The sequence below is a fragment of the Equus caballus genome, chromosome 6 (assembly GCF_041296265.1).
Source record: "Equus caballus isolate H_3958 breed thoroughbred chromosome 6, TB-T2T, whole genome shotgun sequence".
Taxonomy (NCBI): domain Eukaryota; kingdom Metazoa; phylum Chordata; class Mammalia; order Perissodactyla; family Equidae; genus Equus; species Equus caballus.
Window position 1 is genome coordinate 25,085,167 of NC_091689.1, and position 16,284 is coordinate 25,101,450.

Consider the following 16,284-nt stretch of genomic DNA (forward strand, 5'->3'; position numbering starts at 1 on the left):
AGATGGATAAAGTGGTCAACTTTATGTCATGCAGATTTACCCACAATTTTAAAAAAATGAGTTAGGGGCTTAGTGGTTTCTGAAAGAGTTAACACAGAGTTACCACATGACCCGGCAATTCCAATCCCAGGTGCGTACCCCAGAGGATTGAAAATAGGTGCTCGAGCAGAACCTGTGCGCCAGTGTTCACAGCAGCACTGTGGACGGGAGCCAAAAGGTGGACACAACCCAAACGTCCATCAACAGAGGGATGAATGAACAAACTGAGAAATAGCCACACAGTGGAACACACTCAGCTGTAGACACGAATAACATTCTGAAACAGGCTACAACGTGGATGAGCCTTGAAAACGTTACGCTAAGTGAAAGAAGCCAGACACAAAAAGCTACGTATTTATGATTACATTAACATGAAATATCTGGAATGGGCACATTCAGAGAGACAGAAAGCAGGATAGCGTAGCCGGGGTCTGGGGGATGGGGGAACGGAGAGCGACTGCCTAAAGGAAGCAGGGTCTCTTTACGAGTGGGATGAAAACGTTCTGGAACTAGACAGTAGCAGTGGCCGCACAATGCTGTAAATGTACTAAACGTCAATGAACCGTACGCTTTAAAATGGCCAAATGACGAATTTTATGTCATGTGAATTTTACCATTAAAAAAACATGAAGGAACAATGTTTGTCATAAAAGACAAAAAAAGCACAGCTGTTTCTCATGGGGAAATCCGCGTGTCTCTGGGCTCCATCAGGAGAGAAGGGTGTGGTGCGTGAGACGACGGCAGTGCGCGGCTGCTGCTCGCGCCCTGCTCTTGCAGGCTCTTGGAGGGTCTCCTGGGGCCTCACGGCGGCGCTGCTGCTAACAGGTTAACAGGAACGGGGGCAGAGAATGGCTGAGGAAGCCCAGGCAGACACCAGGTTCTCAGTCTCGCGCTGCATCCCGCCTAACGGGCATCAGGAGACAGCACCCTGAACTGGCAAAGGAAACGGGAAAACTCACATGTGATGAAACTGACCAAAACCCTCATTAGTACTAGAAAACAACAAAATAGCTCAAAAGATGACTTAACTCGACGTTTCCCTAGCACCCACCCTGTGAACAAGCTCTTCTAAGAGAACAAGGCCAGTGTCTCTCCACACAGGATCCGGGAGAGACCTTCTGCCCTCGGAGCGCCAGCTGCTCTCATTCACTGATGAGCCAGGGAGTGTGGGTGCCTGGCCCAGCGCTATGGGAGAAACGGTATGGGACCCGGAGAGGGATGCTCCCGAGGTGGCCCTGCAGGAGATCCACAGCATGGGAAAAAAGGTCCGACCCTTCCCGGTACTCCTACAAGCCACACAGCAGGATGAGAGAATGGGCCTCAGGACCCGAGGCAGTGACCTATCCACACCTGGGGGTCCGGCCTTGGCAGCACAACCACAGTCCACAGTATGGCCAGGGCCCCAACCCACGGAGGTTGTCACAGATAACTTTCCCAGATCTCAACGTGGTTATGGAAGCTTTAGGCAATGCAGCTAAACAAAAAAGGAGGACACAATTATTGTTTGCAGATGACGTTACTGTCTACCTAGAGAACGTGAAATAACCAACAATAAATTTATTAGGACTAATAAGAAAATTCTGCATATTGGTTGGCTAAAAAGTAATAATAAAATCAAGAGCTCGTCTGTACACTGACAGTAACCAAGCAGAAAATAAAATGAAGAAACACATTCTATTCATAATAGAAAAAGCATAAAATACCCAAGAATAATTAAATATAAAATCTATAAGCCTTGCGTGAAAAAGTTAAAACAAGGCTTTTCACAGGCACAGAAGAAGCCCCAAATCGTCAGACAGTAACAGCACGTTCCTAGACTAGAAACTTAATATCAGAAAGTTATTAGTAGACCTCATGCTAATTTATTAACTTGCTGTAACTTCAAAAAATTTCCAGCACAAGTTTGGAAGACTTTATGAGAAATGATTCTGAAGTTCGTCTGGAAGAATAAACGGGCAAGGCAAGCGAAGGGAAATGCAGAGGGGAGAAAATGTGTGTGGGGGGGAGACGTGCACAGTCAGATGCTGAAACGATGCAGAGGCTCCCGCGGGACGCTGCGGGGTGTGGCTGCAGGACACAGAGAACGGGGAGATGGGCTCAGCCAGATGAACACATACTTATTATGGGATAGAAGTGGCATTTTTAACCATTTAGAAAAAACGTTCTGATCCATGAATGAGGACAGGACAAGTGGATAACTACCTGATTACAAACGAAACTAACAGCCAATGACACCACATGATGGACACTGAAATAATGCCCTTAATTTACAAAGAGCACTCCTACACCCAGAAGAAAAGGACCAGCATCGCAACAGAAACACAGCAAAGAAAACAACAGTCAGTAGGAAAAATGTGAAAAGTCATTAAGCATACAGAAATATGGTTAACCACAACAGAGGAAACGCAGACACGATGTGAGACAGAACCCTTAAAACATAATATGAACACATCGGATGAATGCATCGGACTGCGGGGCGAGTCCGGCTCCCTCCTCTGGGAGCGGCAGTCACGGCACTGGCCGCCCGCTGTTTCCTGGCAGTGGAAGAGCGAGGACAGCATGCCCCTCTCCTGGGTCAGGTTGGGGGTGGGAGTGAGGGTGCCCGTGGGGTGTCCAGCACAGGTGGCCACCACCTGGGGTGGCTCAGTAAGTGCTCGCTATCATAGTTACTGTTGCTTGCTATTTTGCCTACGAATAAACAAGGTGTGTGTGTGAGAGAGACACACACACACACACCAGACAGACACATGCACACTCAGGACAGATACAGCTTTTAGAGAGAGACACGGCAGTCGGTAACAAAACATAGAAAAGTAGTTGTATCTTGGGTCAGCAATCCCATTTCTACTTTGTCTAGACAAAGGCATATGATTCACGCACAAGGAAGGTAAACACGGATGAAAACTGGAAATAACCTTAATGTTCAACTCTTGGTTGTTTAAATTCATTACGGTGCATCGTAAGAATACAACAAAACAAACAAAATCATCTTTTTGAAGTCTGTGTAATGGTGCAGGGAAATGTTAATTTAGTAAATAAGAAACACAGATCAGAGAAGGACCCCACTTCCATATATCGACACACACACGATCTGTGAGATTAGGGGAGTCACTCCAAAAGGGAACAGCTCTCCCAGCTAACAGCACTGCAGCAGCTTCTTTGTAATTTCCAATTAGTCAATAATTAACGTTAATGACTTTGGTGATCAGAAAGAGAGAGTTATTATGATGAAACCTTTCCCTGTAAAAACAACACTGCCTGGGACACAAACACAGGCCCCGCCCTGCTTCTTGCTCACACACAACTGTTGGGGAGCCCGGAGGCCCGGAACCTTCCTCCTCCTCCCGCTGATGCTCAGGCCACGCTATCAGTCGCTCTTCCTCCTTGAGTGCAGAGGATTCACCGCTTGGCAGGCTCCGAGGAAGGCTTGTGGGGCCGAGCCCGTAAGTGAACCCCAAAAGTGAACGGTTAAAGAAGAGGGCAGACGTCTGGGTGAACATGGCCGACTGAACACAGGCATTTGCAGTCACTCCTCTCTAAAACCACTAAACGGACAACAAAATAATATTTTTAAAAAAGAGAGACAAATCCACAGAACAGAGACCGCAGGAAGGGCTGGACAGCAGGCTTGGCATCAGAAGTTTAGAAGATGCAGAGCAAGTGAGTAAAAGAAATGCCCCCAACAGAGAAGGCTGTGGCAGCCACCAGGGAAATGAGGTGGCAGCACTTCTGGTAACACCCAAACAACAGGGTCAACACTGCGTTCTATTAAACCACGCCTAAAATGTTTCCACCAGTGAAGCTAAATGTGGGCTACATTCCCAATACAAAAACATAAATACGTGCAAAACATGAAAACAACATACATTTCTAAGAACAGCAGTGCCCATGGCTGGAGGTGCAGGGACGGCAGGCCTGAATCCAGAGCCAGAAGACGGCCAGGACAGTGACTCTGGCTTGCGCTGTGGGTTTCCACCAGCCAGGCCCCGAGCCCTGCCTACTTCTTCCTCTTCGTGAGGCACCCCGACTCCCGTCCAAGTCAGTCCCGTCATGGCGCCTCTCCCACCCTCTTTGAACCAGAGTGAGGATCCTTCCTGGAAACGACTACTGCTTACGCCTCTGTTTGTTGCATGCTCCCCAACAGCCATTCCCTTGGGTACATTGCCATGTGAATTCTCACCCTGGTCTTCAGACTTGCTTTAGCTGCTTGGACAATAGCATCTGTGACATAAGCAGAGGCTTAGATCACACCTGTCCTGCTGAGCTTGGAATGCTGAAACCGGCAGATAAACTGCTGAGCCCTAACAGTCTGCCAACCACCAGAGCAGAGAGTGAGGCCATTCCTGGTCACCCAGCTGCCAGGCAGCTCACAGCTGATCACAGGAGTACAAGAGCGAGCCCAGACCTGAAGAGCACCTCACACGACCCTCCACAAACAAAATGACTGCTGTGGTAAGCACTCTACTTGGGGTGGCTTGTTACACAGCAAAAGTTAACTGCGACACTCCTGCAACAGCGTCTTTGCAGTCTTATAAAGTGGCTGCCATCACCACTCAAGCAGGAAGGACCTTGTGCTGGCTTATATGCTACAACTGTTCTCCTTTCTCCATAAAATAAATATTTAAATCATTGATTCTGATCTAAAGATGCGGCAGATTCAGATTTCAGACACTTTGAAATACAAAAATCATGTTATTGTATCATCATACTTAGTCTGCTGTACAAGAACCATGAGACTGACAGCCGTGAGTGCCATCCCCTGTGTTTGCCCACACTGAATAGAGATTACGGGTTTCTCAGCCTGTGGAATGGATCTGCATGAGGGGCACAGGGAACAGAGGCAGTGGGAAGAGAGGAAACGATTAATTCCAGTGAAAGCCAAGAGCTGCATGAGCAAGGACCCACAGTCACTGCACGGCGTGTGCAAGCAGTATGCACCACACAGACACGGGAGCGGAGACCCTGAACAGTTCGCTAATCAGAAGGCTGGTCTAAGTATTCGAAGGCACCCAAGAAGTGGCAGTGCACGTGTATGTGTGTGGGAGGGGACGGAGCCAAGTCCTTGCTGCCAGGGAGAAATCACCGCATGGGATCTCTGACAGGAGGATGAGCTGGCCATGGAGACCAGGGAGCACGTGTCAGAACAGACCTCGGGCCTGGGAAGCGAGGTGGCAGAGCAGGGAGGGGCAGACACTATGATACTTTTGCACGTGAAACATCAGAAACAGGTATTTCTTGATAAAATTAAAAAATTAAAAATAACACCACAAACCCCCAAAGTGGCAAACGTACATAATGGTCTTTGAAGCGTCCACGCTGTCCTAGTTGCTCAAATGTTAACAATTTTCTGGGCATAAACACCTGCCACCCCCAAACTCTCTCACTCCATCAGCCCTCTGTCTCGGTTACAGGCTCACCGGGGACCCCATCCTAGAGAGCAGAACTAACTGTGCAGGATGGGCGTGGAGCAGCCCGACCAGCAGAGAAACGCCATCAAGTGCGAGGGCGATTCTCACGCTGAAACTTACACAAGATCTTATTTATCCCAAGTTAACAATTTAAGTTGGATTTTAAAAACGATTTCCTTTTTAATTATAAAATTCTATCCAAATTCACTGATGATTTGATGACACTAATTAGACTGTGTGCTCAAGAAATCTGTCTGACAAACACCATTGCCAAATGTCACTAACAGTATGATGGCTCATGAAGAGTTTAAATCATCAAAACAAAAGCGACGGATGTAATGATACAATTACACAGTTTAAACAGCTTTTATGAGCTCCGTTTTAAATGGAAAAATAAAACAAATGATTAAAATGCAGACAACACGTAGCCCTGAGATTCGTCTCGTGCTTCTGAGAACCAGGCCTCGAGCCACACTGCTGAGGGCTCCTGTTGTCCGCCGGCCCGTCCTGCCGTGCGGTCAGGGCACGCTCCCCTGGGGACACCGTGCGTGCGCAGCGCCTGGTTGGCTAGACTGCCCTGCACAGGCTGCACGGAGCCTGCTCTGGAGGCTGCAGGGGCTGACAGGAGGAGACGGCAAGGAGACTCGTCCATCCCCAAAGCAGTGACATGACTCCTGAGCACCAGTGGGGGAGAAACAGGGGGTCCAGGAAGCAAGACCCCCCACAGGCGGAGGCCCCCAGCCAGGGGAAGTCCAGCCCTGCCCTGAGGTGACAGCACCAAAGGCAAGTCTCAGGGGTCTTCCTGACGTTTCTTGCTTCTTACTGCCGCCCCCGACGATTCTCACATACACGGGGCTTGTTCATCTCTGTTTCTCATTCATTTTTTTTCTTGTAAAAGCTACGAATTCAACTGAATAAAGGAGAAATAAAAAATGAGTGTCTTCCTTAATCCTAGTTGGGCATGAAAATCGACAGTGCAAGTCCGGGGCCCATCTTCCAATCACACGCTGTTTGAATGCTCCCCATTCTACTAACAGGTGAGGACGGGACTCCTCAAAAACACACAATTCAACAAGTAGCTGCTGAGCTCGCCCCTCAGCCAGGCGCTGTGCGGGGCCTGCAGGGAGACGGGAACGGCGTGGCTGCGCGCAGAGTGAGAGCTGTGGACAGTGTCAGGCCGGGCAGCATGTGGGGAAAAGGGGCCTTCAGGGCACTCAGTGCTGCGGCCTCGAGAGATGGAGAGCAGTGACTGGGCCGCTGGTCGGGGAGAGCTGGGTAAAAGGGGACTATCTGGAGGGACAGGCAAAGAGAGACTGCAGCAGTCCTCCAGACTTCCAAGGTGAGACAAGATGCGGGACTGTGAGGGCAGGGGTTCAGAAGGACTGCTGGCGGGTAGCAGCGCAGCACACGCCCGACACGGGCGAGCACACGCGCTGGATGTGAGAGCGCCACAAGTCTGATTGTTTAAATTGCTTTTAGGAGTCACAGAAATGTGAGGCTACAGCTTCAAAGGCAAAATGAAACCAGCAGCCTGTTGAGGGGGCGCCTGTCAGTTATGACCGCCTGCAAATCGAGGCCACTGTGTGGGCTGCGGGCGGTCACCTGGAGTAACTGCATTTTCCTGTGACCATTTCCCCAGCCAGCCTAACTCAGACCTTTCTCCCAGCCCTGGAAACCAGAGGCAAGCTGCTATGCTCACAGCCAAACGCAGCAGGACTGGGGCCCTCAGCGGGACGTGGGCCAGTCCACTGCAGGGCAGAGCAGCAGCTGCCAGCGATACGGAGGCTCCGACGGGCCACGCCGCATCAGCATCCCGAGGGTCCTCCCTCTCCGTCGTCCCAGCAGGAAGAGTGGGCGAGGGAGCATCTGTGCTCAGTGTCGGGGAAGCAAAGGCATCGTGGGTGCCCTTGAGGACCCTCAACCGCTCCACCCCAAACCCGAGTGCGCTCGTTAAAAGGCAAAGGATCACGATGGCTGCTCGTGGGCCAGTCTCCATGGAGACTGGTGACATCTTTGTTACACAGGACCACGAGGTCGCTCAGAATTCTAACAGCAAAACGAGAAGGCCTGGACATCCAGCAGCTCAGGAAGGCCATCCTCTCCTGGCTTTGTCTGGTGCCAACCTGGGAGGGCCAGTTGAGTCAGGGGGAAGCAGCAGCGGCAGCAACAACGATCCCAAACCAACAAAAACCAAAGTGAGAACCAAAACTCCAAAGACCAAGGGCCCCCGAGGTGGCTCTCCAGCACTCTGGGGTCTCATGAGGCCTTCGGAAGTGCACACATGCTCACACGTGCTTCGGAGCCTGGAATGTGGACTCCAAGCCGCCTCTGGCTCCATTCTCAGGGGCGCGCTGGGCACTGTGACGCAGCTCGCTGAGCCAGGTGACACCACTGGGCGGCCTCGCCCAGCAATTCTGCTGGGGAGTCTACAGACAGAACTGGTAGCACGGGCCCGTCACATTTACCTTCCCAACGATTATTAAATGAATGCAGTGAACTAAGTGTTTTACGTTATAAGGAGGGGTAACCGGGATCCTGCAGTTGAGGGAGTTACTGGGGAGAGGCAGAAACAGACATAGATGCACCAGTTATTCTGCACAGCACCAGTGGGCACAGGCCATCTGGGTGCAGGCTAATGTCTGAGGAAGCCAAGGCCGACTTAGTGACATCTATCCATGGGCCATGTTGTTCTCTCGAAAGGGCGTCTGGGAAGCATCAAGAAGCACACAGTGTGGGCTGTTAATTCCTCACCTCAGTGCTGTGTAGCACGGTAGCCACTAAGTGCATGCGGTCACGGAGCGCCTGAAATGCAGCTGGTCCAAAGGGAGGGGTGCCCTGCGTGTCCAGACCGCAACGGTTTACTGAGACTTAGCACGGGCAGAACTTTTATATTGATTACATGTTGAAATAATATATTGTAGAAATACGAGGTTAAATAAACTATATTAATTTTACCTTTTGGTGGCCAGGCTCACAAAGGCCCCAGTGACCTCTGCCTCCTGGTATTTACCCCTTGTCTATGCCCCTGCCGGGATGTACTGAAGGTGGTCTGTGTGACCAGCAGAATAAGGCAGAGGAGGGGGTATGTCACTCCCAAGATTAGGTCAGAGGAGACACTGAGGCTTCCATCTTGGTCACTTGGATCTTGGTCTCTTGGATCATTCCCTCTGGGGAAGCTGGGCCCGTGAGAGGCCCACGTGATGAGGACTGGGGCCTCTGCCCACAACCTCCTGGGCATGCTCAGAAGGGGATCCTGCAGCCCCAGCCAACCCTTCGGATGAGACAGCAGCCCTGACAGCTTGACCACAGCCTCATGAGAGACCCTGAGTCACAACAACCAGCTAAGCAGCTCCCAGCTTCCTGACCCACAGGAACTATGAGATAACACGTTTGTTGTTTCAAGCTGCCGTTTTAAGATGGCTACTAGAAAATGTAAAATTACATACGCAATTTTAATATACCCTGCATATTTCTACTGACACTGTTGCTCTATGTAGTTCTAAATACAGTGAGAGCGTTATTATGATCACAGACATTCTAACTGGTCTGTCAACTACATAATATGACTTCATTACATATCACTAATAACTGTTTCTTTCCAACGTATCTTATTTTAAAATCTGGGATCAGATTAAACAGTTGTAGAGAGTAAGTACAAAAATAAAGTAATATTTTGATGCTGCTTCTGGCTGCTAATTCTTCTATTTATAGACACATCCTATCTTTGTAGACGAAATTAGATGATAAGCATTTTCCCTACTTTAAGGCCGCTTCTGCACCGTGACTCTCAAGTGCTGTTTCCCACTAGACGCCACACCCGCCACTGTTTACAAGGAATACCCTTGAATGTAAATCCTAGCACTACAGACGGTTATCGGGAGCAGGCCTGAGCAGCGGAATTTCGGTGCTACAGAGCGTGGCATTGCTGCAGGCCCCCGCGGTGCACGGCTCCTCCCGGCCGGCCGGCCACGGCTTACTTTGATGTGCTCGTGCAGCTGGGCCTCGTGCTGCCGCGAGAGCTGCTCGTGCTGCCTCTGGAACTCGGCGATGAGGATCTGCCTCTGGAGCTGCTGCTTCTGCTTGAGGGCCAGGAGCTCCTGCTGCAGCTGCTGCTCCCGCAGGGTGGGCTCCGTCACGGGCAGCGAGAACTGGTGGTCCAGGCGCAGGTCCATGGGCACCGCCGGGGGGGCGACTTGCAAAGGCAGCGCCGCGGCCACGTCCACTGCGGAGAGAGCACAGCACAGAAGCGCCGTTGTCACTGCAGCAGCACGGCATCCCCGGCCCCGAGCCCCTCCACCCGGCCCTAGAGAGCCACTGCAGCCGTCAAGGGGTGCCCACGTGCTAAAGGACATGTCACCCTTCCCATGCCTCCTTCCCCCTCTCCTGCCCAACAGGCTCAAAATGCAGGACCTGGAGGCCTTTGAGGGGTTCCATTGTCCAAACGCAAAAACCAGTGGAAGGTCAGACCAGGACACAGTTGCACAAACTCTCTCCCCTCCTACCCCACTCTCCACAGGGGAGGCCCGCTCTCTCAAAGGACCCCACTGCAGGCCCAGTGCCCTTTCTGACATCATTTTTGAAAGTCAACAAAGAGAAAGAGAAAGACAAAGGCTCTGAAGAGAGCTAAACACCAGTAAGTAGAGAACAAACTGGCCTGCGCGTTTCCTCTTGTTCACGAAGCCACTGAAGAGTTTGCACAGGAACCACAGAACAGTGTGTGCCCCTGAAGTGGTCCAGAAAGACACTCAGGACGGGGAGCCCGTTTCCATGGCAAAGCGAGCGCCCTCTCGGAAAACATGTTTACCGACTGCAGCCAATGAAACGCTCCCCGGCTCGCCTGCACCAGTCCATTCATCAGGGGTACGTGCTGCTGGACCTCACGAAGGAACGGTCTCCTTCACTGGACTAATTCACAGAGAAATGGCTTTCTTTCACTGGACTGACGTACTGCCAAACACAAGCTACGAGTGACTTTGATTAGAAACAGAAGCTGAATCAATCTCACCGTTTACAAATCAACACTAAATTAAAGGGAAAAAAGGATGCAGAAAGAAAGTTTTAAATCATGGATATCACAAAATAACTCCTTTTATGACGGTTTACTTATGAGAAGGATGCAGGTGCTCCCTGTGAGCCAGTGTGACCTCCAGCGCAGTCCCGGGGACACTGTAGTGAAGCTTCTCGAACATGCCATGGACACCCCTTGTGCTCTGCTCATAAAACCCCGGGGGCAGGTTGAGGTGAGAGCCCACCAGCCTGTGCTCCTCCCACAGATCCCAGCACAGAGGCCCACGGGCTCTGCCGTTCCTTCCAGAAAGCTCCCCCCATAACATGCTCTGGGCTCATTTCTTCATCAACTGATGCACACTGGCCCGTGGGGCCTGGGTCAGAAGACGAGGGCCTCACCCTCCGGAGTGTCAAGGCTCAGACGGGAGCCCAAACTCAGCAGATGAGGGCCACCAAGGACCAGCTGCTCACTTTGAGGACCATCTCTGCGAGACTCTTGCACATCAGGCCATGTCCTTCACTTGACCTTGTCCCAGTGTCTCCCTAGGAGTGGCCCACCCACATGCCCGAGGACCTGCCGCCCAGATCATAGGGCCCTCTGGTCCTAAACATGACCCCAAACCTTGGGAAGTCTGTGATCCACAGCCCCACAACCCGTGGATTCTAGTAAAAGGGCCCATCAGTGGAACTGCCCCTGGGACACAGCATTTCTGTGGTCAGCTCCCAGGCAGCAGGCCCCAAGCGGGCCGATCTTCGGACAAGGCAAGGCTGGGATGCGCTGCTGCTGATGGGGAGGCCGGCTTTGGGAGGCAGAAGCCCCAGGTTCCAACCCCCGAGCCGGCGCAGTCACCTGGCCTCTCTGAGCCCCAGGGTCCTCCACTGAAATTCAGTCATCATGCCTGCAGGGCACAGCTCAGGTAGACAGAGGCCAGGACACTGCTTGGGATGGAGCGGAGCCCAGGACATGAGCCTCCCTGGCTCCTTGACTGAAATCATCATCTTTCCCTCCCCAGGACCTGCAGCCAAGGCCCCGCTTCTTCCCACCTGGAGCCTCCAGGGCCGGTGCTGGAGGCCCAGAGCCTGGAGCAGCTGTAGGGAACGGAGAAAGAGACAGAACCACCCAGGAGGAGATTAGAAAATTCTCACATTCCATCATTTTAAGAAAATATCTAATTCTCTCCCCTTTTAAGCACCAACAAGTGCAGGATAAATACCAGCGGATTGTTTCTCTTCTGTTTCTTCCCCAAATCAGTGAAGGGCAACCCTCAACTTTTTAAATGCACTTTTTCTTCTAATTGGGTATGAGGCTTGACATATTAAGAGGGTTTTATTTGATATTAATGTGAGAAAAACCTACACAAACTGTGTTTTCATGAATAGGCTGGGAATGGTGGTACCCGGCCCCCGCCTCCCCTCCCCCCAAGCTGCTCAAGGCTGGATTTCATTAATTTCCTTTCTTTTCTTAGATCATTTTTATTACGAAATACAGCAAAATGCATAAACAACACCAGTTTTATAAAACCTCAATATTTCCCCCCATTTGCTTCAGACTTTCAAAATTTTAAGGAATATTATGGAGTACAGGGAGAAGAGCTCAGTACACAGGCTCAGAGAAAAGGAAAAGAGAGGGTGACCCGACTTCCTGCAGGAAATTCGGTTCACGTCTTGCTTTCTCGAGGTGGGGTACGTTCCCTGCCTTCACAGCACGACAGTGCCGACACTTCCTAAAACATCGCCCCTGGGACGGGCGCCAGGTCCTCCGGGTTCCCTCTCTGCATCCACCGATGCCACCGGAAAGCTGTTCTCCACTGACCTGTTAACCTGCCTCGTGACTTCACACATCACAGGCAAGTGACTCACAGACCTCGGTCAGCCTGCCTCTGCTCTCTGGGATAAGCCTGACGCTCTCGCCGGGGTCTGCACAGTCACTGATGGAGTCAGCCACAACCGTTTTATCAAGAACGTCTGAGTACATTTGCAGGTGAGACGGGCCTATAATCTCTCTCATACTCCATCTATCTGGTTAAGCAGCGATATTTTAGCTTAATAAGCAGGGGGAATTAATAAAATAATCTTATTTTCCTGCATTTTGTACACTGTATAACCTAGTTTGCCCCATGGGGGTGAAGTCAGGTGAGACCCCCACTTCTAAGACGTGCCGAGGTGTCCTAAGATCTTACGCAAGGCAGTCCCGAAGAAGCTGGCACAGGAAGACCCGTGTGCTGCTCATGTTAGTACATCCTCTCCTATTTCTAATTGTTCATAGTGGGGGTCAGGGGACCATCAGAAATGTCTAGTACTTAATGTCTTTAAACACTGAACATAAGACAGCTTTTAAGGTATCTTTTTTATTAACTTCAAAAACATGATGAGCCAAACATTTCTACGCATGCTTTCACTTATTGAAGAAACGTGTGGGGTCTCTGCTCTGTGCTGAGCGCTGGCGGACAGTTGCCACTCCCGCCTGGAGCAGGCCGTGTGGGACACCAGACAGGAGAGGGCCGTGGGGCCGATGGGAGGCCTGGGGAGGGTCCACACGGGGGCTGCCTCTCCCGAGACGGAAGGGGCAGCATGAGCAAGAACCCAGGGGTCCGGGCATAAGTGGAGGGTCGTGGGGATGCTGATGGAGAGGAGGAGCTCAGATCCCCGCTCAGAGAGCAGGCCTGTGTCTGCAAATCCTGGAGCATGCCTGCAGGCCTGGGCAGGGTGTTGGCAGTGTGGGGGAGGCGGGCCTCAGGCACGGGGGCTGGCGGCAGGGGCCTGAGGACTGAAGGAGAAGAGGGTGGTGGCCTCAGGGAGGATGCTGCAGGCAAAAACAGACACTCAGGTGGCGGGTCAGGCCTGGGCTGTTTCGATGGTTCCTTCTCAGAAACGGGGTGGGTCAGGCTGTGCACACCCACCACACGCCAGTGAGGTTCAGTTTGTTTACGCGCACTCTTCTCAGATTCTTCTGGGTCTGGAATCACAGGGAATCTTATAAGGAAACACTGCCTGGCAGCCCCTGTTAATTCCTCCATAGACACCACAGAGCGGATGGGTCCAGATGAAGAGTTTGCTAAGATGGCGAGGAGACCTGCCGACAAGCCCCCCAACCCAGGGGGAACAGAGAGAAGGCGTACGTGGGTGTGGAGGTTGATGAGCAAATGCTGGCTCCAGCAGAATGTCACCATGCTCTCCCTGCCACATTTCCTATGTATTTCCTAAATGTTACAAAGGGATGGAAGTCCCGCCTCGGTTTTCCATTGGAGTATCACACAAAACTTCATTCTTCTGCTAAAGATAAAGTTAAAGGCAGAGCAAGAAGAATGAAAAGCTATACATTACCCACATCAGATATACCATAACCAGCTACTGCCATTTCGTCACCCCTGAAAACAATGCTGCATTCACACTCAGACCCCAAAACAAGCATTTCAACTTTCATGGGGCAAGAAGACCCACGCGAGGGCCCCTGAGAAATGCGGCCTTCTCACTTCTAATGTGCTCAACATCGGGAGGCCAGGTGGGCGGGGGCAGTGGCTGACGCTGTCCCCAGGCCCTGCCCTGCACACCAGCTGTGGAGATCAGAACCACAATCCCCATTCATTCCGGCTGCTGGTGGGTGCGTCAAACATGACTTGTACTATTTCAGTATCAAAAACTATTTGAAATGCCATGAGTTCCCAACAGAAGCTGCTGGTGCTTTTGACCCAAAGCGCCCTGAAGAAAACAATAAAACCTTCTCTACTTAAAGAATGCAGCATCAAAACAAAAAAGCCTGTATTCTCATGAATATTTTATGGCAGAGCAGAAAATTGCTTTTATAGGTTGTGCCTTGAGAAACATATTAATACAATCAGACTCATGACGTTAGTCACAGCACAAAGACTACATTCAGGGTTTCAATAAGAAATGGCAAGCCTCTGCTGTGAATTACAAGTTCTCAATCACAAATAGAAAAAAATCTGTTAGTCTCTCTCTTTTCTTTTTAAATAAATGATCATAAAAAAAGACACTAATTTTCCATTCCACGGGTAGGTCCTCTTCCAGAATACCATTTCATGCCATCATATAGATTTGCAATAAAGAGAGGCACTATTCTTTAGAAACATGGCCAAAGTTTAGTGTCTGTTCAAGTCAAGAATGACTCATTCAAATCTAGGGAAAAATAATAGATATTTCAACTATGTAACCACGATTTCCTCTGACACTGACATTTTGCCTGTGTGTGAAGGAGGGAGGGAGATGGGTGGGGGGAAAGGGAGGGGAAAAGACGGAAAGAGTATATTAGAAATGCATAACTTACTGAAAAATGTTTCCATCTGTTACTGTGAACTGTGTCACACACATTGAAGAACATGTATGTTAAGGTCACAGAAGAGTAATGAAGTGAACCACCTCCTCCTGAAGGAGCTGGGCATTGCTCTCTGTGCCCTCCAAACCACATGCCCCTCCAACCCTCAACATTCTGGCTTTGTTAAGCATCCCCTTGCTTCCTTCATGGTGATAACATCCACGGATGTACAGTTGACAAGAAACAGCACCTTCTGGGGTGAGGTCGTGAGTGACCCTTGGGAAACCAAGGGCCACCCACATTGTGGGCATCTGGTAGGGTAGTCACATGACCCACAACTGCCCAGCATCCTGCTTCTACATCTACTATGGCCTGCCTCCAGTCCTCAGGTGTGAGCCAGGCAGAAGGCCCCATGGAGAAGTGTGCGTCCTCAGGTGGGTGAGGCGGTAGGGCAGGGAGGGGAGCAGGGACAACATGGTCCAGAAAGGTCAGCAACAAAAAAGGGTCTAGGGCAGGCTCACTGGCTTGTCTGCATGGCAAGGGGACGGCACAGTGCACAGGCAGCGTGGGGGCCAGCCCTCCCTCCACACACCTGCCAGAGAGCTCCAGCTCAGGCCAGCGTCCCAGTGTCTCCTGCACGGCCCATCCTGGGGGAGCCTTCCCCTTCTCCAGGGGATCCCCTTTGTCTCTGTCCTAGAGTAGATGGCCCAATTCCTCCATCCACTCATCTCCTTCCTTGGTTCACTCTCTCATTCGGCAGGAACTCCAATCGTTTATTGAAGAAGAAGGCATGGGATGTAAATTCTGCTTGTCTGAAAATGTATTTATTTTCCCCTCAATGTATTGTTACTTTGGCTGCATACAGAATTCTAGCTTGAAAATAATTTCCTGCAGGATTGCGAAGGCTCGGCTTTATGGTCTCGCTCCCGATACTGAAAATGTGAAGCTGTTCCGATTCTGCATCCCTTGCCTGTCACTTGATTTTTCTCTCTAGATGTTGGTAAGATCTTCTCCTTTGTCCCCAGTGTTCTGAAATTTCAAAACTATACAGCTTGGGGAGGATCCCTCATCCACTGTGGGCACAGGCTCTCAGGCAGCCCGTTCAACGTGGCAGCTGCTGTCCTCCGGCTGTGGGGAACGTCCCTCAATTATTCTGTTGATGATTTCCTTTTTTCTGTTTTCTCCTTCTGAAAATTCTAATAGTTGGGTGGCAAATCTCCCGGAACCATCCTCTAATTCCCTCTTTCCTATTTCTTTTTCTCTCCCCCATTTTCTTTTTCTTTGTCTTATGCTCAACTTCAGATGAGATTTCCTTAAATGTATATTCTAACCTTTTCATCGAGTTTAGCATAATTTCTGCTATTAAGTTTTCAACTGACAAATCAAAGAGCCACATTCAGGAAACAAGGCCCCAGATATCCTTTCTTATGCCGTCCTGTTCTTATTTCTGAACAAAGCATCTTCTCCAATCTCTGAGGACAGGAAGGATGCCTTACTGAGTTTCTTCTCTCTGCATGGGCTTTGCATCCTCCAAGTTCTGTTTGCTTTGCTTCTGTC

The 16,284-nt window shown here is 50.6% G+C and overlaps 1 protein-coding gene across 12 annotated transcripts in view; it reads right to left on the reverse strand.

The window, feature by feature from the left end:
• Positions 1 to 16,284, reverse strand: part of HDAC4 (histone deacetylase 4) — a 327,295-nt gene that overhangs the window by 122,629 nt on the left and 188,382 nt on the right. For 11 of the 12 annotated variants that reach the window (XM_070269644.1, XM_023642723.2, XM_070269641.1 and 8 more), the window contains one exon: positions 9,425 to 9,669. In XM_070269644.1, coding sequence (XP_070125745.1) covers positions 9,425 to 9,669 — 245 coding nt within the window. Of the gene's footprint in view, positions 1 to 9,424; positions 9,670 to 10,097; positions 10,119 to 16,284 lie in introns of those variants that run through there. The other variant, XM_070269643.1, reaches the window with a different exon arrangement.